This window comes from Coregonus clupeaformis, chromosome 31 (genome assembly GCF_020615455.1).
Source record: "Coregonus clupeaformis isolate EN_2021a chromosome 31, ASM2061545v1, whole genome shotgun sequence".
NCBI lineage: Eukaryota > Metazoa > Chordata > Actinopteri > Salmoniformes > Salmonidae > Coregonus > Coregonus clupeaformis.
The window spans coordinates 24,006,583-24,033,030 of record NC_059222.1 but is presented as its reverse complement, the minus strand read 5'-3'; the positions used below and the strand labels follow the sequence as shown (position 1 = coordinate 24,033,030).

At 44.2% G+C, this 26,448-nt stretch overlaps 1 protein-coding gene, 2 non-coding genes and 1 pseudogene across 3 annotated transcripts in view; 3 read left to right on the top strand and 1 right to left on the bottom strand.

Moving 5' to 3' along the window:
- The first annotated feature begins 87 nt into the window (after positions 1–87).
- On the top strand, positions 88–203 carry LOC121548129. The gene has a single exon (XR_005996618.1). It is a non-coding gene; the product is annotated as a U5 spliceosomal RNA (small nuclear RNA).
- Positions 204–3,328: 3,125 nt separating this feature from the next.
- LOC121546986 lies at positions 3,329–6,311 on the top strand (annotated as a pseudogene).
- A 7,702-nt stretch (positions 6,312–14,013) lies between these two features.
- Positions 14,014–14,129, top strand: LOC121548118. Its single transcript, XR_005996608.1, has one exon. It is a non-coding gene; the product is annotated as a U5 spliceosomal RNA (small nuclear RNA).
- A 3,113-nt stretch (positions 14,130–17,242) lies between these two features.
- Positions 17,243–26,448, bottom strand: part of LOC121547243 (pleckstrin homology domain-containing family M member 1-like) — a 33,638-nt gene continuing 24,432 nt past the window's right edge. The window contains exons 4-12 of the mRNA XM_041858410.2: positions 25,016–25,666; positions 24,237–24,690; positions 23,794–23,971; positions 20,803–21,777; positions 20,540–20,685; positions 18,948–19,141; positions 18,653–18,716; positions 18,343–18,500; positions 17,243–18,235 (exon numbers count right to left, since the gene is read on the bottom strand). Of these exons, the coding sequence (XP_041714344.2) occupies positions 18,127–18,235; positions 18,343–18,500; positions 18,653–18,716; positions 18,948–19,141; positions 20,540–20,685; positions 20,803–21,777; positions 23,794–23,971; positions 24,237–24,690; positions 25,016–25,666 (2,929 nt within the window). The 3' untranslated portion in view covers positions 17,243–18,126. The remainder of the gene's footprint in view (positions 18,236–18,342; positions 18,501–18,652; positions 18,717–18,947; positions 19,142–20,539; positions 20,686–20,802; positions 21,778–23,793; positions 23,972–24,236; positions 24,691–25,015; positions 25,667–26,448) is intronic.

Here is a 26,448-nt window from a genome sequence, read left to right as displayed (position 1 = left end):
GGTTATTGGTGCCGAGATTCGTTTTTACCGCTATAGGGAATGTCATGTCCGTGAATCCCTTTCCAATTTTACTTTATACGAATTAGTACACTCTGGTTTCTCTTCAGATCGCATAAATCTTTCGCCTTTTACTAAAGATTTCCGTGGGGAGGAACATTATGAGTATCAACTAATTTTTTGATGCCCTGCTTTACGGCGGGGCTTCCTTTGATTGTGAAAGAGAAATACGACTGAATGCTTCGTTGCTTGTCTGCCTGCTTTATATAGCAAGCCACGGCCCGTTACTCACTGTCTGTTGGAGCGAACCATTTATTTTTAAAGGAACTCAGTCCGGTTTTCAACTTACTCTTGAAAGTTGTAATAGTAGAATGCATTTAGATGCAATTTCTAAATGTGGTAGTGCATCATTGGTTTTCCTCTTGTCATGTCAATCATTGCATACTTTAGAGAGCTATTTATAACTTGTCAGAAATGTCCAGATCAACTAGCCCATGTCAGCTAACACGCGCACGTGACTTTGTTCCCCCTTACTAACTCTGACTTTGCTGATAGCTAACGTTACTTTATTAAGGAAAATGTACTTACTATGACTGTGATATGTGGTTGTCCCACCTAGCTATCTTAAGATGAATGCACTAACTGTAAGTCGCCCTGGATAAGAGCATCTAATAAATGACTAAAATATCATATGTGTGAACAGGAACGATTTACGCTAATAAAAAATACAAAAATGGAAAATGCGCCAACTAAACTGTCCCTTAGTGGTAGAGCATGCTCACCCCCTGGACATTGTGTCCTGGAGGTTGTACTTGTTCTCACAACTTTTCTAATCACAACTAACTTTCCTTTCCTGGATGCCGGTACCTGCAGGAAGAGGCGATGGATTTGGTGGTCGGAACAAATGTCTTGGCTGCCTGGGCATGGGGTTTGCGGTGGCTGCCTGCGCCCAACCCGACTCCCGTGCGCGTTGTTTGCCGGTTACGGGAGGCTACTCGAAGAGAGAGGGCGGCCAGGTTCGGTGGGTATCCCCCGCCGCCTGTGTCTGCCTCCGTGAAGCACTGCTTGCCTCTCTTCCCAGACTTGTTGATGAAGGGTATTGTCCCACCTTGGTAATCGGGTCCTACATGGACTTTCGAGACCAGGCTAGCTAAACGAGCGCTAACATGCTTAACTTCTGGTGAGTGAAACGTATTAACTTTCCCCGGCGTTATGGCAACCCCATTCCTATTTTGAGTTCCTGGAGTTGGAGGGAGTGAAGGAAACGGTGTTTGCACATCCGATGAAGAAGCAGCACCCCGAGCACTTGGCTGGGGCAACCCCCGGAGCTAGGGGTCTTGGCAAGGGTCTGAGTGACCAGTACGCCCCTCCACAAAAACATTACTGTGACAACAGTGCCCCCATGTTTGGCAAAAGGGGTACTACGTCAGCCATTTCCAGAGCCCCCTGTGCCCGTAAAGGGGCCGGGCTTCATGCAGGCTATACAGTCTCACGGAAGCACAACGTATGTTGGAAGCTTGTCCATGTTTAATGCTGTTCCCTCTCTTACCCCGTGTTCCACGGTGTTCACAGGGTTCAAGGGTTATAGCAATCTCCCCAGGGTGAGAGTGACAGGTTGGGTCACTGTCCACAAGGCGGCGCCCATCCCCCATAGGTGGCTCATGACTGGGATTCATTGCTGATTCCTGCCTGTAGCTCACTTGTCCCTATACAGGGATTCCCAAAATTGGTCCTTGGGACCCCAAGGAGTGCACGTTTTTGCCCTAGCACTACACAGCTGATTCAAATCATCATTAAGCTTTGAATCAGCTGTGTAGTGTTAGGGCAAAAAACAAAACGTGCACCCCTTGGGTCACTGATCACCAGAGCCTGTGTACCCAGAGTGGGCCGGGCTTTAGGCAAACCTAGGCATATAAACATTTTCCAACCGAGTTCCACAGTGTTCACGGGTGTTAAAAGTGTCGTCTCCTGTATGCGAGTTCGATGAAAAGTGTTCCTTCTCCATGTTCAGACACACAACTCAGACACATGGGCTGAGTTATATCCTGCAAGGTGATCACGACAGATCAAATCAAATCAAATCAAATTTTATTTGTCACATACACATGTTTAGCAGATGTTATTGCGGGTGTAGCAAAATGCTTGTGCTTCTAGCTCCACCAGTGCAGTAATATCTAACAAGTAATATCTAACAATTTCACAACATATACCCAATACACACAAATCTAAGTAAGGAATGGAATTTAAGAATATATACATATATGGACAGGCAATGACAGAGCGGCATGGACTAAGATACAGTAGAATATTATAGAGTATATACATATGAGATGGGTAATACAAGATATGTAAACATTATTAGAGACTAGTGTTCCATTTCTTAAAGTGGCCAGTGATTTCAATAGGCAGCAGCAGCCTCTAATGTGCTAGTGATGGCTATTTAACAGTCTGATGGCCTTGAGATAGAAGCTGTTTTTCATTCTCTCGGTCCCAGCTTTGATGCACTTGTACTGACCTCGCCTTCTGGATGATAGCGGGGGTGAACAGGCAGTGGCTCGGGTGGTTGATATCCTTGATGATCTTTTTGGCCTTCCTGTGACATGCTGTAGGTGTCCAGGAGGGCAGGTAGTTTGCCCCCGGTAATGCATTCGGCAGACTGCACAACCCTCTGGAGAGCCCTGCGGTTGCGGGGGGTGCAGTTGCCGTACCAGGCGGTGATACAGCCCGACGTGGGTGGGATGTGCTGTACAAAGGCAACTCGATTCGGGGGGTATGGACACTGCATGTCAATTACCCGGAGTATCTGGTGCTCAGGCTCTTCCCCCTGTTTTTGTCGGGTCGGCTTGTGCTGGTCAGAACCGACAATATGTCAGTGGTGGCGTGCATCAAAAGATGGGGAGAGACTCTGTCTCTCTCCCTCCTAACCTTGGCTCGCTCCCTATTGCTGGGGAGAAGTGGACACATGCTTTCGCTTTGGGTAACCAACTGGGGTACAGACCTTTTATCCAGGTGGGACCCTCTCTCTCAGGAGTGGAGGCGCTTCTAGGTATGGGAAATGTTTGGCAGGGCCAATGTAGATCTTTACGCGTCACAAGAAAACGAGCAGCGTCGTCTATTTTTCTCGATGAGGGACCCGAGTGCCCCCTTTGGGTACGGACGCTCTGGCGCACCAGTGGCCTCGGAACTGCCTTTGCGCATTTCCGCCAGTGGTGCTGATTCATCCTATGTTAGAGTGGGTGCGCCGGGCGAGCTTACCATTGATTCTTGTAGCTCCCCGTTGGCCCAGGCAGCCTTGGTTCGCCGAGATCATTGGCCTTTTATGCGGGGACCCATGGAAACTCCCGTTGCGCACGGACCTGTTGTCCCAGGCAAACGGGTAGGTTTGGCAAGCGAGGCCAGATATTTGGTTCCTATAGGCCTGGCCCATAAGAGGGCCAATCTGATGGCTAGAGGTTTACCTCCGAATGTTATTGCTACCATTCAGTCTGCAAGGGCGCCCTCCACGAGAGGGCTGTATGCGAATAAGTGGCAAGCGTTTGAGGTCTGGTGCCAAGATAAAGGACTTGCTCCTTTTCAGTGCTCTGTGAGGGACAACATTATATTCCTACAGCAGCTTTTGAAGCATTCTCCTCTTTAAAAGTGTACATGGCCACTGTCTCAGCGTGTCATGTGGGAATTGACAGAACCTCACCGGGGCCTCATGCCCTGATGATGCGGTTCCTGAAAGGTGTACGTCGTCTCAGTCCGGTCTCTGAACCTATTGCACCCACATGGGACTTGGTGCTGGTTTTGGAGGCACTGTGTGATGCCCCCTTTAAGCCTCTGGAGTCAGTGGATCTGAAGATCCTCTCCTACAAAACCTCCCTGCTCATAGCTTAGGCCTCGGCTAAATGTGTTGGGGACCTCCACGCGTTATCCGTGCACCCTTCCTGTACTCAGTTCGCCCCGGGCAATTCTAAGGTGGCGCTGCGTCCATCCAAATGTGGCCTTCACCCTGAAAGTCATGGCTATGTCCTACAGGTCCTTAGCTTTTGAGCTATTTCCCTTTTCACCTCTTCCTTTTGCTTCTGAAGCACAACAGAGGTTACATGTCCTGTGTCCGGTCAAGCTTTACCCACGTACATTGAATGGACCCGGGATAGATCCGGTTAAGTGACCAACTCTTTGTCTGTTTTGCTAATTCAGCTCGTTCAGGGTGCTCTCTCAGCAGCGTCTCTCCCACTGGATTGTGGAGGTAGCTCCATGGTATATAGCAGCAAGGGGCAAGGGTTACCTAACGGTGTACACGCCCACTCCACCAGGGGTCTGGCAGCGTCTTGGGCATTGTTTAAAGAGTTGACTATAAGAGATATTTGTGCTGCGGCGAGTTGGGCATCACCATACACTTTTGTATCAAGCAGGTCAGTCCGTATTCGTTTGAGGACATTGGAAGATGAAGGCGTTGTGGACAGGGATGGCAGATGGGCGTAAGCATCTGCCTCTGGTTCCCGCGGGCCAGTTGTGTATAGCCGTAGCACAATTTCGGTGACCCTATTTGACCTTTTCTGCCATTTTTTGAGACATGGTTCGATCCCACCCAGGGACACATGATTATTTACAATAGTTGTTACACATTACTTAAAGCATGAATCATACACTATATATACAAAGGTATGTGGACAACCCTTCAAATTAATGGATTAGGCTATTTCAGCCACACCCGTTGCTGACAGGGGTATAAAATCGAGCACACAGCCATGCAATCTCCATAGACAAACATTGGCAGTAGAATGGCCTTACTGAAGAGCTCAGTGACTTTCAACAAGTCAGTTCGTCCAATTTCTGCCCTGGTCAACTGTAAGTGCTGTTTTTGTAAAGTGGAACTGTCTAGGAGCAACAACGGCTCAGCCTCGAAGTGGTAGGCCACACAAGCTCACAGAACGGGACCGCCGAGTGCTGAAGTGCATAGTGCATACAAATCGCCTGTCCTCGGTTGCAACATTCACTACCAAGTTCTAAAGTGCCTCTGGAAGCAATGTCAGCACAATAACAGTTTGTCGGGAGCTTCATGAAATGGGTTTCCATGACCTAGCAGCCGCACACAAGCCTAAGATCACTGTGCGCAATGAAGCGTCGGCTGGAGTGGTGTAAAGCTCGCCGCCATTGGACTCTGGAGCAGTGGAAATGCGTTCTCTGGAGTGATGAATCACGCTTCACAATCTGGCAGTCCGACAGACAAATTTGGGTTTGGCGGATGCCAGGAGAACACTTCCTGCCCCAATGCATAGTGCCAACTGTAAAGTTTGGTGTAGGAGGAATAATGGTCTGGGGCTGTTTTTCATGGTTCCGGCAAGGCCCCTTAGTTCCAGTGAAGGGAAATCTTAACGCTACAGCATACAATGACATTCTAGACGATTCTGTGCTTCCAACTTTGTGTCAACAGTTTGGGGAAGGCCCTTTACACAAAGCGAGGTCCATACAGAAATGGTTTGTCGAGATCGGTGTGGAAGAACTTGCACAGAGCCCTGACCTCAACCCGCATCGAACACCTTTGGGATGAATTGGAACGCCGACTGCGAGCCAGGCCTAATCGCCCAACATCAGTGCCCGACCTCACTAATGATCTTGTGGCTGAATGGAAGCAAGTCCTTGCAGCAATGTTCCAACATCTAGTGGGAAGCCTTCCCAGAAGAGTGGAGGCTGTTATAGCAGCAAGGGGGGACCAACTCCACAATAATGCCCATGATTTTGGAATGAGATGTTTGACGAGCAGGTGTCCACATACTTTTGGTCATGTAGTGTATGATAAATGATGTATGTTTATTAAAACATCATAAGAGTTTATACCCTCAGAAGTTGGTACACTGTACTTAAAACAATAATTGGTGCTTTATTTCTGTGTGTGTGTCTGTAGAGTCACTCCCCCTTCTCCACCATCCATCTCTACTTTTCAGTATCATAAAAGGCAGACTGTTGGAGCTCCTGCCAATGCCCTGTGCCAGGTACATGGAAAACGCTTTGGTTAGGCAGTAAATATTTTCTTGCCACACAGTTTGCTCCTTCCTCACTGCCTCCCTCTGCTTCGATGACTCCAGCTCCCATTGAAAGAAGGCAGCGGCAGCAAAATCCTCAAATGGTATCCTTGAATTGGTGAGGCTTTCTTCTGTGTAAGTGCAGGTGGCAAGGGACGTGACTGGGACACTGACCGTTTCAATCTCTGCAGTAACATAATGCCACAACTGTGTGTCTCTAGGAGCTTCTCTGGGCTGGTGTTAAGAGCAAAGCAGATCCACCCACTTCAGGATATCTTCCTCCCTGTGGTGCTTGGCCAGTAGGACATCACTGGCAGCTCTAATGGGCTCTGTCTATTGGCCGTGGTCCAAGATGAAGAGGCAACCTCATCTCTTGATGGGCCCAGTGGAGAAGCTGTCAAGGGCAGTGGTGGTGTGGCTGGCATAGGTGTGCCTAGCAGATCTGAAAGAGAGGCACAATATTATTTTAATGACAAAGCCTTTACTATACACTAACCTAAATCAAGTGTGTGCTTGTGTGTGTGTGTGACAGAATTAGTTAGTGCCAGCACACGTAAGTATGTGTGTGATATCATTTGAATTACCTGTATCCAGCAGGAACTCTTCAGAGCAATCCTCTTTTGTTGTGGCAGGAGCTGGTGCCAAAGGGGAGCGGAGCAGGATAGCTGGGCCTTCACTGCTGGGGCCAGATCGGTCTCAGCATAGAGGAGAGCCAGAAGGTCATGCATGTCGTTCCTCTCCTGAAAGAGACGCCCAGTTACCTTAAATGAGAGTAATCATAAAGCTAAACTATGTGAGTAAGTGAGTGAGCGAGTATGTGATTGAGAGGCGTAAAGTGAACTGTGTGATCATGTCGCTGTGCTGTTTCTTTTTTGTTGCATTCAGTCACTAAAATGCACAATATGAGCTTTTCCCGACTGCTCAGTGTACACGCCCTGGCAATCCCTGGTGTGTGTGTTCATATGACACAGAAGTTTGTCAAGCAGACCGAGTCCTTGTAGTAGGACATTCAATGATTAGCTTTGGCATCAACTACTATCAACAGTGTACAGTAAAAAGGATATCAAACAAACATTCAGATCTGTATTGACATAGGCTTAATCATGTAAAGTTACAAAAACCTTAGTCATAACTCGAGTTTAACAATGGATATAGGTTACATTGCAAGTGTGTACAGACACATCTTGACCGCTGTGATATGCATTATTTGGCACAACTGTTGTTGACAAACGCATTACATATCCGTTGGTCCATCTGAGTGTAGACTAAGCCTGTTCATGCTCCAATTCATGTCAGTCACTGAATCTAAATATGAACTTGAGTGATCTTAATTTTACTCAATACGAAGTCATACCTTAAGCCAACACTTTTCTCTGGTCCTTCCTGTTAGGGTAAGGCGGCTTCACGTTCGGGAATGGAGGATCTAGGGTAACATCCCCACAGCATGATACTGCCACCACCACCATGCTTCACCGTAGGGATGGTGCCAGGTTTCCTCCAGAGGTGACGCTTGGCATTCAGGCCAAAGAGTTCAATCTTGGTTTCATCCGACCAGAGAATCTTGTTTCCTTTAGGTGCCTTTTGGCAAACCCCAAGCGGGCTGTCATGTTCCTGTTAATGAGGAGTGGCTTCCGTCTGGCCACTCAACCATAAGGCCTGATTGGTGGAGTGCTGCAGAGATGGTTGTCCTTCTGGAAGGTTCTCCCATCTCTACAGAGGAATGCTGGAGCCCTGTCAACGTGACCATCGGGTTCTTGGTCACCTCCCTGACCAAGGCCCTTCTCCCCCCCGATTGCTCAGTTTGGCCGGACAGCCAGCTCTAGAAAGAGTCTTGGTGATTCCAAACTTCTTCCATTTAAGAATGATGGAGGCCACTGTGTTCTTGGGGACCTTCAATTCTGCAGACATTTTTTGGTACCCTTCCCCAGATCTGTGCCTCAACACAATCCTGTCTCGGAGCTCTACGGACAATTCCTTCGATCTCATGGTTTGGTTTTTGCTCTGACATGCACTGTCAACTGTGGGACCTTATATAGACAGGTCTGTGCCTTTCCAAATCATGTCCAATCAATTGAATTTACCACAGGTGGACTCCAATCAAGTTGTAGAAACATCTCAAGGATGATCAATGGAAACAGGATGCACCTGAGATCAATTTTGAGTCTCATAGCAAAGGGTCTGAATACTTATGTAAATAAGGTATTTTTTAAATTATTTTTTTCCATTTGCAAACATTTCTAAAAATCTGTTTTCACTTTGTCGTTATGGGGTATTGTGTGTATATTAATGAGGAGAAAATAATAAGGCTGTAACGTAACAAAATGTGGAAAAAGTGAAAGTGTCTGATTATTTTCCGAATGCACTGTATATAACTTCTAAAATACAGAATTTCTGTACCAATATGCAAACAATCCAGAAAAATATTTCAGCAGATTTTGTGCGTTTTTGTGAGGTTTTTGTGTGGCTTAATTAGTGTGAAAAGAAGGAAAATAATTTTTTGGGGGTTAAACTTCGGAACAACCTTTTGAAAGTTATTAGAGCAATGTATGACGGGAAATGATGTTATACACTGTCTTTTTTGTGTTTCCCATATTTATTTATATAAAAAAAAAAACGTGTTAACAACCCAATATTGTTAATCAACCAGGTTGTCACTGAAATAATAATAATATAATAGCTAGTAGCCTTACGTTGTTTTTTTATTTGTTTATTAATGCCAAAACTGTTTTCTATGCTTGTTTTCATTTAATACTTTTAGATACTGGTGCACTTGTAGTCAGAAAGGCCCTTTTTCCATGTAGGCAACAGTAGACTACACACGATTTTCTTCATAACACATTTAATACAAGGCTCCACTTTTTCATGTACATTACACCATTTCTTTCATAATGCATTTTATACAAAGCTACATTTTATGAGGGTTGCCAGATTGGAGAAAAAATACCAGATTTTTGTTTTTGTTTTTGTGGTATCGATAAAGTATTTGATTGGGGAATGGGGATACATTTTTATGATGGGAAATTATAATACACACCATAATACACACACACACACACACACACAAACACCTACACACACTCACTTTGTTTGTACTCATGTTATAGCCAATTTTTCACTTTCGTATGAATTGTTTTTAATAAAATACTTGTATCTAGTTGTCATGTATTAATTATCTTTAGCTGGTTAAATGTTTGTAGTTTGCATGTTTCAGTAATGATTAACAATGTTAAATAGCCGTAAATCTCTGCTTGATTTAGCTTTTGGTATATTTGGCATTTTGATACATATTCTGTATTTCCACTGAAGAAAGCAATAATGAATCAACACACTACTGTAAATAAATGGACACTACCTGTTATAAAACAGAAATTGCGCTCTGTAAATAAATGTTGAGAATTGCTCAGTCTGAAGCCATTCGGCTATGGGTTTCACAGCCCTATAATAATAATACAAGTTATATCACCTTAAAAGGCTTTATTTACAACCTCTGGGGATAACATATTGAGCAAAATGGTATAGGAGAGTCTGACATATAACCCCTAACTTGAGTTCAGTCTTCGCCAATGAGAACCAAGAGAACCCTAGCTTCGTCCTTCATAAGTAGGAAAGGCCTCATTTCTAGGCCGTAGGAAATCCTACATCCATCTCATTAGATCAGAACAGGATGGAGCAACAGTGATTCATATTACTGGTTCGCATCCTAAAAAAAGGATGCATAATACATATGATGTTGATCAATGACAGGTTATTTGATATATAAGCTTCAGTAATAAAATAACACCATGGTTGTATTACAGTGGCTTGCGAAAGTATTCACCCCCCTTGGCATTTTTCCTATTTTGTTGCCTTACAACCTAGAATTAAAATGGATTTTGGGGGGGGTTTGTATAATATGCTTACCACTTTGAAGATGCAAAATATTTTCTATTGTGAAACAAACAAGAAATAAGACAAAACAACAGAAAACTTGAGCGTGCATAACTATTCACCCCCCATGCTGCCACCACCATGCTTCACTGTGGGGATGGTGTTTTCGGGGTGATGAGAGCTGTTGGGTTTGCGCCAGACATAGTGTTTCCCTTGATGGCCTAAAAGCTAAATTTTAGTCACATCTGACCAGAGTACCTTCTTCCATATGTTTGGGGAGTCTCCCACATGCCTTTTGACGAAAACCAAACGTGTTTGCTTATTTTTTTCTTTAAGCAATGGCTTTTTTCTGGCCACTCTTTTGTAAAGCCCAGCTCTGGGGAGTGTACGGTTTAAAGTGGTCCTATGGACAGATACTAAAATCTCCGCTGTGGAGCTTTGCAGCTCCTTCAGGGTTATCTTTGGTCTCTTTGTTGCCTCTCTGATTAATGCCCTCCTTGCCTGGTCCGTGAGTTTTGGTGGGCAGCCCTCTCTTGGCAGGTTTGTTGTGGTGCCATATTCTTTTCCATGTTTTAATAATGGATTCAAATGGTGTTCCGTGGGATGTTCAAAGTTTTGGATATTTTTTTATAACCCAAACCCGATCTGTACTTCTCCACAACTTTGTCCCTGACCTGTTTGGAGAGCTCCTTGGTCTTCATGATGCCGCTTGCTTGGTGGTGCCCCTTGCTTAGTGGTGTTGCAGACTCTTGGACCTTTCAGAACAGGTGTATATATACTGAGATCATGTGACAGATCATGTGACACTTAGATTGCACAAAGGTGGACTTTATTTAACAAATTATGTGACTTCTGAATGTAATTGGTTGCACCAGATCTTATTTAGGGGCTTCATAGCAAAGGGGGTGAATACTTATGCACGCACATCTTTTCCGTTATTATAATTTTTTGAATTTTTTGAAACAAGTTATTTTTTTCATTTCCTTTCACCAATTTGGACTATTTTGTGTATGTCCTTTACATTAAATTACAGGTTGTAATGCAACAAAATAGGAAAAACTCCAAGGGGGATGAATATTTTGCAAGGCACTGTAATTTGGCAACTCTCATAAAATCCGACATAGCTCCAGTATCCCAATGTATTAAGCAAAAACAGCATTGGCATTAATAAAACATTGAAAAAACTTAAGGCTACTATTATATTATAAGTATTTCGGTGACAACCTGGTTGATTAACAATAATGGGTTGTTAAGACGTTTTTTAAAAATATATAAATAAATGTGGGACACAAAAAAAAAGGCAGTGTAGAACACCATTGCACAAAATGCATTGCTCCAATAACTTTCAAAAGATTGTTCTGAAATTTGCCTCCAAAAAAATGTATTTTCCTATGAATTAAGTAGCACAAAAATGTGTGTATTTTCACACGAATTAAGCCACACAAAAAACTCCCAAATACGCACGAAATCTACTGAAATACATTTTGTACATATTTGCACTAATTGAGTGTGAGATTGTGTTGGCTAGTGCCATGTCAGGCTTGGATTCCCCATGCCAAACGGTTTTTCCCCAGGTGCATGAACAATAAGGTTATTTACTGCGATTTCGATGAGAACCCATTGCCAAATGCTCAAGATAGGCTTGATGCAAACTAATGCCTGCTAAACATTATGTTTCTTTCATTTATTTCATTACATCGGGAAGGATGTCTTCAATGATCACACCTTCGATCACACATGGGTATCTTACTTTTTTTGCTATTGAAGTAACTGGATGTTAAAAGATCTAAATTAAGAAGATATATTGTTGTGTTTTGGTGATTAAAGCAATGCACTCATTATATTTCACAGTAAACTTATATTTTGGATCAATGGATGTGTGGTGAAAGATGTCTACAAACAAAACGAATGCACATTGAAAGGTATTGAGTGTAACACTGGCTGCATTACAAGTGTTACCAGTTTGGAGTTTTGTACTGAGTTTTAAAAATTCACAACATACCAAAGTGATTTAAAAACTGTAACATGGCATAAGTCTTTGCAAAATGTATAGAATTGCAGGAAATTAGCTTTAAAACTGCTAAATGTATCCCCACCCAATGGCAAAATGTGTGAAATTGCTGTGTGAAGGAAAATATTAGGTACTCAAAAACTGGTGTATGTGCACATGAGTATAAAGTCTAAATCCTGATTTGCATGGACCTTGCTCTTAAAATTGCAATTAGTGTTGTGACCATCACCATGCTATTCCCTATCTTTATAAAGTACTTGTAATTCTGATCTGCATGTTAAGCATTTTAAAATGTAAAGCAAACATTTTTCTATTTGTTTTACTGAGACCAGATAGACTACCTTTACTAAAATAACTGGCATCTCCAATATTCAACTCTCATGTGTTTTCTCACGCATTGTTATGACATTTTAAGCTGATACGTGAAATTGCAGTTTCAGCACCATGTGATGTGAGTTACTTAGCCAGAATGGAAAGCAGAGGTTTGATCTTATAAAACAGCCTTCCAGTATACAGCAGAGATGCCTGTATTTGCCAGTTTTGTTACGGAATACTGTACAATGTTTCTGTCTGGTTGTACCCCTGCTCCTTGTAACATCTTGCATTTTCCGACCATCTTTTGTGACTTATTAAACTGATCTCACTACTTGAGAGCTTGTGGAATGTGTCTTGTTGCACACTTTCACAGATGTGTTTTATGCTCCGTTAGGACTCGCAGCCTCGCACCAAACCCAGGAGCTCATGTCTGTGTCCGTTCTACCTTCACTTCCTAGACTAGGACAGGTGAAGTGTCTCACTTCAGGCCTCTTAAACCTAATTGAAGACTTGACTAAATTCCAAATAACTCTCATTTTAATTATTTAAGGTCCAATGCAGCCATTTTTATCTCATTATCAAATTACTTCTGGGTAACAATTAAGTACCTTACTGTGATTGTTCCAAATTAAAATGGTCAAAAAGCTTCTTGGCAAAGAGCAATTTCTCAAGCAAGAATTTAGCTAGAACTGTCTGGGAGTGGTCTGAGTAGGGAGGGGAAAACTGAAAACTAGCTGTTATTGGCAGAGAGGTTTGGAACTCTTTCTTATTGGTCTATTAACTAATTCACCAGCCAGTCCAAAACTCCATGCCACCAAACAGCACTATCATCATTTTCACAATATTATGCCAACCTCAATGGTGTGGAAATATATAGAAAACACAGGAAAAATCACACTTTTAACTGCATTGGGCCTTTAAAAACAGAATGGGACTACATTACATAATACCATTTTTTAACCAGGCAAGAACAGCAGGTTGGATGGGAAGAAGCGGGGTGGGGAGGGGTGGCTTTCAGGGTACCACACTGGGGGTGAGGGGTAACCAGGATTTGTTTTGTTTTGTCACTGTCTCAGATCTGGGGGGTTTCTTTTACTTCTCATACAGTTTTTGGTGTAGGCCATCAACTCTGTAATTTGTGTATGTCCATGTTGTAATTTTAGTTCTCATGGAAATAATTGTTCTTTGCATGAGATTAGAATAACCTGTTGTTGTTTATTTCTTCTAATTTTTACATTGCCATTTTTCACTTTGGAACTGAAGCTGGTTTTTAATGATTTTTTATTTAACCTTTATTTAACTAGGCAAGTCAGTTAAGAACAAATTCTTATTTACAATGACGGCCTACAACGGCCAAACCCGGTCGACGCTGGGCCAATTGTGCGCCGCCCTATGGGACTCCCAATCACGGCCGGTTGTGATACAGCCTGGAATCGAACCAGGGTGCCTTAGAGTGCTGCGCCACTCAGGATGCATGGTTGATTCCAGAACCTCTGACAGGCTCTAATGTAATGCATGGCGAAATCAGCATAAGAGTGCCACCTGCCGACAAGATTCGCTAGTGCAAATTATTCTGCACATGCGTAAGAAGTTACCCATCATGCACCTCACGTGAAATAATGTTATTTCTTTACTGTCACAATTTAAAACAGGAATATATTTATACTATCCTAATATTCTGCAATGTATGGTTATGACCGGACACGTTGAACAGGGCACGATATTTGGTTCTGGGTGCCGAGATTAGTATTACCGCTATAGGGAATGTCATGTCAGGTGAATCCGTCACCAATTTGACTTTTTTACGGTAATACACTCTGGTTTCTCTTCAGATCGCATAAATCTTTCGCCTTTTACTAAAGATTTCCGTGGAGAGGAACATTATGAGTATCAACAAATTTTTTGATGCCCTGCTTTACGGCGGGGCTACCTTTGATTGTGAAAGAAAATTATAATGTTATATTCAATCTAGGTGGTGTCATCTCCAAAATGTCTGGATGACATTCATGTAATCCAGTTGTTCTTAACTCGCGGCTGAGACAACCTGCATCAATTTGGGTCCAATGGCAAAACCAGTTGAGATTCAGGGCTGGCTCTAGGCCTTTTGGGGGCCCTAAACGACATATTTTTAGTGGCCCCACTCTTGACAGCAAGAAAAATGTTCATTTTGAATTAAATTTAATGCAATTCTACTCAATTTGCCATAAGACAGATAAATGTTTGCAGTTTTAAAGCAAGTTTTCTGCAGTCCTACACACTCCCGAGTGGCGCAGTGGTCTAAGGCACTGCATCGCAATGCTAGCTGTGCCACTAGAGATCCTGGTTCGAATCCAGGCAACACCAGGGTTGTGGGTTCGATTCCCACAGGGGGTATAAGAAAAAAAAAGAGGATAATAATAATGTGACTAAACTGTAAGTCACTCTGGATAAGAGCGTCTGCTAAATTACTTAAATGTAAATATGTAAATTTTGCCATGATGGCGGTTTTGGAGCAGTGGCTTCTTCCTTGCTGAGCAGCCTTTCAGGTTATGTCGATATAGGACTTGTTTTACTGTGGATATAGATACTTTTGTACCTGTTTCCTCCAGCATCTTCACAAGGTCCTTTGCTGTTGTTCTGGGATTGATTTGCACTTTTCGCACAAAAGTACGTTCATCTCTAGAAGACAGAACGCTTCTCCTTCCTGAGCGGTATGACGGCTGCGTGTTCCCATGGTGTTTATATTTGCGTACTATTGTTTGTGCAGATGAACGTGGTACCTGCGTTTGGAAATTGCTCCCAAGGATGAACCAGACTTGTGGAGGTCTACATAGTTTTTTCTGAGGTCTTGGCTGATTTATTTTGATTTTCCCATGATGTCAAGCAAAGACACACTGAGTTTGAAGGTAGGCCTTGAAATACATCCACAGGTACACTCAAATGATGTTAATTAGCCTATCAGAAGCTTCAAAAGCCATGACATCATTTTATGGAATTTTCCAAGCTGTTTAAAGGCACAGTCAATTTAGTGTATGTAAACTTCTGACCCACTGGAATTGTGATACAGTGAATTATAAGTAAAATGATCTGTCTGTAAACAATTGTTGGAAAAATTACTTGTGTCATGCACAAACTAGATGTCCTAACCGACTTGCCAAAACTATAGTTTGTTTACAAGAAATTGGTGGAGTGGTTGAAAATCGACTTTTAATGACTCCAACCTAAGTGTATGTAAACTTCCGACTTCAACTGTTTGTATGTATGTATGTATGTATGTATGTATGTGTATATATATATATATATATATATATATATATATATATATATATATAAATAAACACACATATATATATACACATACATACATACATACATATATATATGTAGGTATGTATGTGTATATACAGTGGGGGGGAAAAGTATTTAGTCAGCCACCAATTGTGCAAGTTCTCCCACTTAAAAAGATGAGAGAGGCCTGTAATTTTCATCATAGGTACACATCAACTATGACAGACAAATTGAGAAGAAAAAAAATCCAGAAAATCACATTGTAGGATTTTTTATGAATTTATTTGCAAATTATGGTGGAAAATAAGTATTTGGTCACCTACAAACAAGCAAGATTTCTGGCTCTCACAGACCTGTAACTTCTTCTTTAAGAGGCTCCTCTGTCCTCCACTCGTTACCTGTATTAATGGCACCTGTTTGAACTTGTTATCAGTATAAAAGACACCTGTCCACAACCTCAAACAGTCACACTCCAAACTCCACTATGGCCAAGACCAAAGAGCTGTCAAAGGACACCAGAAACAAAATTGTAGACCTGCACCAGGCTGGGAAGACTGCATCTGCAATAGGTAGGCATCTTGGTTTGATCAACTGTGGGAGCAATTATTAGGAAATGGAAGACATACAAGACCACTGATAATCTCCCTCGATCTGGGGCTCCACGCAAGATCTCACCCCGTGGGGTCAAAATGATCACAAGAACGGTGAGCAAAAATCCCAGAACCACACGGGGGGACCTAGTGAATGACCTGCAGAGAGCTGGGACCAAAGTAACAAAGCCTACCATCAGTAACACACTACGCGGCCAGGGACTCAAATCCTGCAGTGCCAGACGTGTCCCCCTGCTTAAGCCAGTACATGTCCAGGCCCGTCTGAAGTTTGCTAGAGTGTATTTGGATGATCCAGAAGAGGATTGGGAGAATGTCATATGGTCAGATGAAACCAAAATATAACTTTTTGGTAAAAACTCAACTCGTCGTGTTTGGAGGACAAAGAATGCTGAGTTGCATCCAAAGAACACCATACCTACTGTGAAGCATGGGGGTGGAAACATCATGCTTTGGGGCTGTTTTTCTGCAAAGGGACCAGGACGACTGATCCGTGTAAAGGAAAGAATGAATGGGGCCATGTATCGTGAGATTTTGAGTGAAAACCTCCTTCCATCAGCAAGGGCATTGAAGATGAAACGTGGCTGGGTCTTTCAGCATGACAATGATCCCAAACACACCGCCCGGGCAACGAAGGAGTGGCTTCGTAAGAAGCATTTCAAGGTCCTGGAGTGGCCTAACCAGTCTCCAGATCTCAACCCCATAGAAAATCTTTGGAGGGGGTTGAAAGTCTGTGTTGCCCAGCAACAGCCCCAAAACATCACTGCTCTAGAGGAGATCTGCATGGAGGAATGGGCCAAAATACCAGCAACAGTGTGTGAAAACCTTGTGAAGACTTACAGAAAACGTTTGACCTGTGTCATTGCCAACAAAGGGTATATAACAAAGTATTGAGAAACTTTTGTTATTGATCAAAAACTTATTTTCCACCATAATTTGCTAATAAATTCATTAAAAATCCTACAATGTGATTTTCTGGATTTTTTTTTCTCATTTTGTCTGTCATAGTTGACGTGTAACTATGATGAAAATTACAGGCCTCTCTCATCTTTTTAAGTGGGAGAACTTGCACAATTGGTGGCTGACTAAATACATTTTTTCCCCACTGTATTATATCTTGGACAGAATAATGCTGCTTTATGTGGTCAGAACTTATCAGATGGTGATAACAGCAATACATTTATTAAGAAACTCCCCTTGTGAATGAATGGACTTGTATCAAGATCCAAGTAGTCACAAATGTTGACATTTGGCAAATAACACCCAATAATGACAATCTACGCTTTGACACTACAGTATTTAAAATCACAGTTTCTTCATTTACTTTTTGTGGTACGATTTCAGTGATGTTGCATGTTACACAATAATCCAATCAATGGAACATGATGTTTGAGTGTAAAAGTTAAATACAAATGAAGGCACGATGTGTGAGAGTTTGCAAGTGCAGTCTTTTTGCAGGCCTATATATTTATCCCCTCTTGTGAAACTGGAAACAAGTGAATATTCCTTTTATGCGAGACAAGTGACTTCCTTCTTTGAGCTTCCCAGAATGTACAGAAATATACAGCGAGTGTTTACAGGAAACATGAAATAACTGGTTGAAAAAACACCACAAGCCCCCAACCAATGACAACATTAATGTATAAAAGTTACATTTTTTGTTGTTGTTGTATAAAGTAGATTCTTTGCATGATCCTTCACATTTGATTCCTTGGCTTGGACACTCAAGACATAGAGCGAGTTAAGAGAGGTAAGAACATATCAGTGTGCTTCACCTTGTCAATCATGTCAATTCAATAGCAGAAACCTTTCTATATTAGTGCAAGTTGAGTAGCTCCTGGCTCTCACACTATCCAGTTCGGTTGGTCATGTTTGGTCTGTGGTCGGTACATACAGTCACACTTCCTAATTGCACTTGAGGTTAGTTCATGTAGAAAAAAAGAAACTAGAAGCAGGACATCAATGTCTGTTCTTGTCATTTGTCATTTCATAGGTCTCTGCAGCTACAGGAAGCCCACTGGGTCACACAAAGCAGTCGGTTAACAGCCGGTTAATCCTGCAGATCTCTCTCGAGGTACCGCTGAAGACGCAGGCATCGTGGACAGGAGGGCGACTGGGCCTTGCAGGTCGCGTGAAACATTGCCTTACACTCTTTACACCTGAGTGGGAGACAGAGAGAGAGTGTGTGGAGAGAAAGAGCGGGGGCGCTGATCACCTGAGTGATCACATCCCAATGTATTGAAGTGATAAGGGAACAGGGCCCTACCTGGCGGTGGTGTCAAACTGGAAGGGGAAGATGATGTCACTGGCGTGACAATTCTGGCAGATGTAGCCCTTCTGGGTGCAATGGTCACATTGTTGAATGTGGTTGGAGGCAAACCGGATCAACATATTAAAGTAGGCCTCATATGTTCCCTCCGCTATCTAAACACACACATGGAAAAATAGACAATTTAAGCTTATTAACTACATCTACTTGGTTTCTGGTGGTGTAGTTTTGCAGGTTAAGAATGTGTATTATTTCATTTAAAAGTGAAATGACTAACAGGTACGTAATGACTGTATATAGTAGATACCTGTTGTAAGTCCATGACACTATAGAGATGGCTTGATTCTAACAGGTATGTCCTTAGGCCCAGTCTAGAGAAAAATAACACAATAGTTAGACAAAGTCAATAAAGGCTTATGTGGAAATAATCAATGCATTGCCTTTTGGCCCGAGTCTAGATCACATAAACAAAAGAATGACCTGGGATGACCGGACTTCTCAGAAAGCAGGATCAATATGATCCAGCTCACTTTGATAAACTTGCATTTGACCCAGTTCTGCAATACAAAAATGACACACATACAAAAGTGGATCACACACACCTGGCCTGAATATTTTTGCATGCCCCACTGCGGCAGGTGAGCAGGTAGTTTCCTAGAAGCTGCAGCCTCTGTCTGAGGCTGTGTGCCTGGGCCATGGCCTCAACATGCTCCAACAGGTCAGGGTTCAAAAGGTGAAGGTTGAACAGGGGCTCATGTTCAATCTGAGACAGCAGCTTAAGGGCCTGTCTGGAGACCTACATGTACACAACCAGGGCAAAGGACACACATGAGAGCAGATCAACAACAAGCACAAATAATATTGATCAAAGGAGAACTGGTTTAGTTCAATGTCAAAACAATAAAATAAAAAAAGAGACAAAACAATTACTAAACCAAAAAAAAGAAGTTATTTTTCCATAGATACGTGTGCAAATAAGAACAGAGTTCATACACATTTTGACAGATGGAATCCCAAGACTTCTCCATGAGTTTTAACCAAATGTCCATGACCAACAGTTGGCGGTGTCTCTATGTACGTATAAAAAAGTATGCGTAATGTGGTATCGACACTGGGAGGCTGCTCTCTGATTCCATGTACCATCTCCTGTCGTTGTGCAAGGCACTTAACCCCCCACAAAGTAGAATCCCTGTTAGGCAACTGTATAAAACACGTGGTCATCCCTCAGTCTGGAGAGCTACTGGGTGTGCAGGCTTTTGATCAAAACCTGCTCAAATCAGAGCCAGTTTATCAAGGTCCGGTTGAGCAGCTCATTTCTAAAATGTGGTTTGTTAGTGGGGGTAAGTGCTGTTATTGTAAAGTGGAATTGTCCAGGAGCAACAACGGATCATCCCCAAAGTGGTAGGCCCACACAAGCTCACAGAACGGGACCGCCAAGTGCTGAAGCGCGTAAAAATTGTCTGTCCTCGGTTGCAACACTCACTACCGAGTTCCAAACTGCCTCTGGTAGCAAAGTCAGCACAATAACTGTTTGTCGGGAGCTTCATGAAATGGGTTTCCATGGCAGAGCAGCCGCACACAAGCCTAAGAACACCATGCGCAATGCCAAGCGTCGGCTGGAGTGGTGTAAAGCTCGCCGCCATTGGACTCTGGAGCAGTGGAAATGCGTTCTCTGGAGTGATTAATCACACTTTACCATCTGGCAGTCCGACGGACAAATCTGGGTTTAGCGGATGCCAGAACGCTACCTGCCCCAATGCATAGTGCCAACTGTAATGTTTGGTGGAGGAGGAACAATGGTCTGGGGCTGTTTTTCACAATTCGGGCTAGGCCCCTTAGTTCCAGTGAAGGGAAATCTTAACGCTACAGCATACAATGACATTCTAGACGATTCTGTGCTTCCAACTTTGTGGCAACAGTTTGGGGAAGGCCCTTTCCTGTTTCAGCATGACAATGCCCCCGTGCAGAAAGCGAGGTCCATACAGAAATGGTTTCTCAAGATCAGTGTGGAAGAACTTGACTGGCCTGCACAGAGCCCTGACCTCAACCCCATCTAACACCTTTGGGATGAATTGGAACGGCGACTGGATTTTCATGACTATACGAACCCTGAAGAATAAAACGCTTTAACAAGGATGTGCTTTGACACAAATGTTAGGTGTGTGTATGGTCCATAGACCCGTGAGACACTCACCTCTCGAGGCGTGAGGTCCCAGTTGTGCACCATGCGGGAGGGTATGGCGATGGCGTCACCCTGGTGACAAGAGTCGCAGTAGTACTTCCCTGAGAACTCGCACAGTCTGGCTTTTCCCCGGGAGACCCCCACCGGCTTTGGACAACCTGCAGAGAAGAATGGTGTTAATACATACTCTGTCTCTCCCAGTAACGGCATGGTAAGGGCAACTTAATAGAAACAAAAGTGTTGCCTGTCATTAGGTTGATGAGGTTCAGAGCTACCTGCACACTTGAAGCCCTGAAGGTCCAGCCCCTTCTCTGTGGGTACTGTACATAGATGGGCCAGCAGCACCCCGTCCCCCTTTAGTCTATGCTGCATCAGTCTGTGGATGTTCCCCCCTGCCCCAGGGGCTAACCCGGGGCTATCAGGCTCCCCGTCCTCTCGACTCTCCAGGAAGGAGTCCAGGGCTCCCCTGATGAGGCCCCTCCAGGCACGCGCCTCCTCAGGGCTCTTGGCCCTCAGCTTGAGCGTATCCCTGGTCGTTACAACCCTAAAGAAGGCTGGTCCCCCCAGAGAAACGTCTGGGACAACGTCCCGTATCCCCTCGATGGGGTGGGAACATTGCAGCACCTTCCGCCCATCCTGCACCCGGAAGCCATTGAGAGTCTCTAAGGAGAGGGAGAAGACCAGCGGAGTCCAGTTGCGAGCCTCTGCTTCCTGGGATAGGTACAGCACCGCCTCCTTAATGGCGTCTGACTCAGGGTCTGTGGGACGCGTCCAGTCTAGCTCAAGTGGCGGCTGCTGCTCCTGCTGCTCAACCGCAGTACCCCCTCGCTCGGGACTGGTGGGTACGGAGGGGGACGAAGGGGAAGATTTTGGGGGCTCTTCCAGGATGACACTGCTGTCAGTGGGCTGCAGCACCTCTGAATGGTCGTCAAGGCAGTGCAGCGGGCGGCACTTGTTGACGGCCTCGGCGATGCGGTCCACCCAGTCCTCTGCCTCGTCGTGGTTGGCTGCCCGCAGGTAGAGCCTCTTCCCGGGGAAGGCCAGATCGAAGCGGCCCTCGGCCGAGGTGATGCGGGCGTCTTCGCAACGCAGCAGGGAGCAGTTGTCACAGCAGGTGCGCTCCTCTGCATTCAGGTAGAGGCGGAACTCGAAGGGCGAGAGCTCGCAGTAGTAGTCGCGCCACATGCCCACTGCGCCCCGCCGCTCCAGATGGCCCAGCTTCAGCAGCCCACGGAAAGGGTTGGACAGGCCTGAAGGATGGAGAGGAAGAGTGAAAGAGAAAAGGGAGGGAATGAAAGAGCGAGTGAAGTCAAGGACGCTATTGAAAAACTGCACAACAGATCTCTAAAGTGTGTGGGCCTTATTTCTGTCCAGATAAAACGTTGCTAATGACACTCAACCGGTATAACAGGTTTTATTGTAACACGAAAACGCAGTGCAAGAATGATATTCAACACAGAAGTTTAACCCCTTAAACTTGTGGTAATTGGCCTACATGGATAGGGCTGAATTGAAATGTTTCTTACAAAAGAAATATGGACAGCATATGCATTACCATAGTAGCAATTAAAAGGGAACAGTTTGGAGAATATGGGAAAATTATTAGGCTAAAAGGTGAGGACACAACAGTTCACCTGACACAAGACTGAATCCAAACGTTACACTGTTGATTGTGCATTTTACATTTGCTCTACTCTTCGGATACATTCAAAATACCCTGGATACATTCAGTAACATGATAAGAATATTTTAGGAACATTTGGGGTAGGTGCAACATAAGACAAAAAAAGGGATTGAGTAAGAGGTCTAACTGGTGTTCCCAAGTGGCTGCACACCTCTCCAAAGTCATTTCAATGCACTTTTATGACTCAAAGAAGAGTCTTCAACTAGAAGCTGCTTTTATGAGTTCTTCTAGCTGTGTCATGGAAGAACTAGCGCAAGCACACTTGTAGTTGTTTTGAACACAGCCCTGCATACCCACCTTAACACAATTTCTGTTGTTGTTTACGCAATCCAAAAACCATCTGGGTCAGGTGGGCAATTTGAAAGCTTGTTCTATTGCCAACATGACTAGCTGATTCTAAAATACAATCTTACAGTGTTAGGCTTTCACAATGCAATTCCGAGAAGCAATACAACAAAGATAGGCTCATTCTATAAACGTTGATATTGTATATTACATGAGATTTATGATATAGAAATGTGAAGTGCACATTTGAACTCACAGGTGTTTGGCTGGCTTGTATGACATCAAAGCGGTATTTATTATAATCCTCAACGTCTCATCTTTCAAAATACATCGAGTTCTCATATTAGTTTACAGCATTTCCCTCACTCAGACAACAACAAATGTGCCAAAGTTGCCCAACTAGCAGGAGGGAGGGGGGCAACTTCTTGTCACTCACGCTGCTCAAGTTCAGAATGGCTGTCAGTCAAAACCCATGCAGATCTGTGAAGCGGAGAACCTGAGCTCTGACGTTGTGTATAGCATGCCACTGCGTTCCAATTTAGGCGCTTCTCAAATCAAATCTGATTTGTCACATGAAATGCTTACTTACAAGCCCTTAACCAACAATGCAGTTTTAAGAAAAATAAGAGTTAAGAAAATATATACTAAATAAACGAAAGTAAAAAAAAATGAAGAGTAACAATAAGAGACTGTGGCAGAAACATTATGTACAAAATAAGCTACAAACCACGCGAAAAAACACACAAAATAGCACAATTGGTTAGGAGCCCGTAAAACGGCAGCTATCTCCTCTGGCGCCATTGAAATCAGAGTCAAAGTCTGCCATTTTCAACCCGTATATGGGTTAGAGTGTAAAGGGCTACACATACTGTATCAAAAGGAGGAAGTACCAACAAGATAATTATAAATAGGTTATCTGAAGTTGTAAGCAAAAATGAGGAAGCACATACCAAGAAGGTAAGACAGAATTCATGTACATTACTGATAGAGGCATTCAAAAGTTCTCACTGACAGGGCTTGAGCCTTGATATTTGTTTCACATTAATGGAAGTTGTGGACTGTCCAATGACTCACAAACATTGTCATTGAACAAACAAATCTTTGTTTCATCTTGCTTCTCTTAAACTGAAGTGTGACAAAAACCAGAACAATGGATGAAAACTCCTTTGGCATACTGTCACCTCAGGACCAAGGCCACTCTTATGGTTGTGGTTGAGCACTGGTTAACAGACTGCATCACAAGGTGTGTGTTCAAGAAGTGGTAGAAGTTGTGGTGTCCCTGCTTTTGGGAGCTCACCTATCTGCCTGCGGTGAACCACGCTGGGGGGAGACTGGGGGGTCTCGGGCTCTGGGGGGGGAGAGGTCAATCCGTTCACACAAGCTGGGCCAGACCGTAGCAAAGACTCATCGGGGTCAACCAGTTGCTCAAGGTGTGGCTTATAGATGTCATCCTCAGAGATCCAGGAGTGGGAATGCTGAGAAAGGGAAGATAGGTCTTACTTAGTGATGATTGGTGGCTAATTTAGCAAATCTTGAAATATAATTGTTGTTTCAGCTTGTAACCATATAAATCCACAGATGCTTTATAATTTAGCTAAAACTTTGCACAATATGACTGCAAAGGTCAAGGAGAACTCAAAGAACTTAAGGTCGGGTCAATCACATATGAGGAGTGAGTCAGACTGAGTCTGATGAAGAGAATGAGAGAGAGACAGAGAGAAAAAAAGAGATTCAACTTACTGTGATGGAGTCTGTAGACACCCTCCTGCTAAGCACGCTGGTAGTGCGGGGTAGGTTCGTGTGGGCTGAAGGCTCCGAGGTGCTCTTAGCAGAATCTTCGGTCTTTTTCTCCCGTGGCGTCTCTGTGACAGGCAGGTGAGGAGTTGTCGCTGTTCTCTCCACACAGTCACTGTGACTGGAGGGCACTTCATTGTGCGAGTACACTTCGGCGGGGACATCAAAGTGCACTTCGGAAGGGACATGGGTCTCAGTGGAAGGTTCCTCCTGGTCTGACCCCACTGAAGCAGGGTTAGAAGAGCCAGTGAGAGGTGTGAATGGCCCCTGGGTCTCGCTATCAGAGCCGCTGAAGGCCGTGTTCTCTGAGAGGTGGTCTGCGCCCGGAGTGGAAACGTACGAATCCTCGCGCATGGAGTCCTGACTGGAGTTGGCACTCTCCCTGAAGTCTGCCAGAACACTGCAGAGTTACAGAAAGTAGGAGATGTCAGAGGTCGACAGAAATCACCAAATGAAACGAGGGACAACGTGTTAGAAAGTTCCTTTATCTAAGTACTTAACACATTTCTGTACACATTGTTAGTTGAAGCATGTTGCTTACATCACCACAGTTGCGGTGGATTTCATTCTTGCGTGGGTACGCCTACAGGCATTGACTGCAATTTGCTTTGGATAAAAGCATCTGCTAAATGTCTTAAGGGTTTGGAGATTAACCATGGCTGTGATTCAAAGGGCCTCAATTCTTCGGGCAGGCACACTGACCCACACTCACACACACAACTTACTCTTTAAGAGGCCTCTTGGCATTGCCATTGTTCTCCAGTTTGGCGGAGCTCTCCAGGTCACATGGCCAGGGCTCCTTGTCTGGGCTCTTGGGGTCGTGACCCTGCAGCAGACTGTCTGAGCTTAGGCTGGAGGAGAGCTGAGATGACCCTGTGGTGTCCAGGCTCAAATTAGAAGAATTCAGAGGGGTCCTACCCCCTGAGACACCCCCAATCCCCCTCCCCAGCACCCCTAACCCCTCTTGCTGCACTTCGACCATATCTGACCCGCCGGATGACTGCGACACCGTATCCCAGGATTCCTTGCTTTTGGTGAGACCGGGGAGGTCGAGACCGTCAGCCTGGGTGGCGGGGCAGAGGCCGGCCAGAGCCAGAGGGGTGGTGGTCCACTCGTTGAGCACGGCCGACTTGTACGAAAGGTTGAAGATCAGGGAGGCCAGGCCCTGGATATAACTGAGCAGCACCTCACGCTCCTCAGGGTCCAGGAGCAGGGCGGTGGGCTGGTAGTGGGCCTGCAGTTTGGAGCCCTCACGGAACAGGGAGGCCAGGTAGCACTCCATCAGGCCGTGGTTGAGGGCCAGCCGCAGCCAGGCCCGGCAGCGACCCACGTCCGTACCCACGAAGCTCAGCTTCTCCAGCTCCGTGATCACGTCACTGAGGGCACCAGGAGGAGACATTACATCATTTGTCATTACAGATAATCGTTTCATGTACAGTATACAGTACTCATATTGCAACAATACACATCTACAGCAAGCTACACCATCTGATCTTAAACCTTTATTATTGTCATTCTGCTTAACCACTGTAAACAGGGTATCTGCAGGGTCCAAGAAGTTTAATTTAAGACCTTTTTAATGCCACTTGGAATGCAATTTAATACCAATTTTGAGGTCTACGTGTGCCACACCTGCTAACATTCCTCTCCAGAAATGAGCCCCAAAATTTGTTTTTTTTTAGGGCTGTCTCTTTCACCACAGGCTATAGCCTTCATGGCTCATATTATCAAGAAGGTGTACCATTTTAGCAATGTACATTCTCCTGTAGCCTAACGGATGTAGTAGCATAGTGGTTGGCTATAGATGGCTGAACAGCACTTTTCAATCAGATGTGGCAGCGCTACACCACTTGATATAGTTTAGCCTAATAACATACACTGCTCAAAAAAATAAAGGGAACACTTAAACAACACAATGTAACTCCAAGTCAATCACACTTCTGTGAAATTAAACTGTCCACTTAGGAAGCAACACTGATTGACAATACATTTCACATGCTGTTGTGCAAATGGAATAGACAACAGGTGGAAATTATAGGCAATTAGCAAGACACCCCCAATAAAGGAGTGGTTTTGCAGGTGGTGACCACAGACCACTTCTCAGTTCCTATGCTTCCTGGCTGATGTTTTGGTCACTTTTGAATGCTGGCGGTGCTTT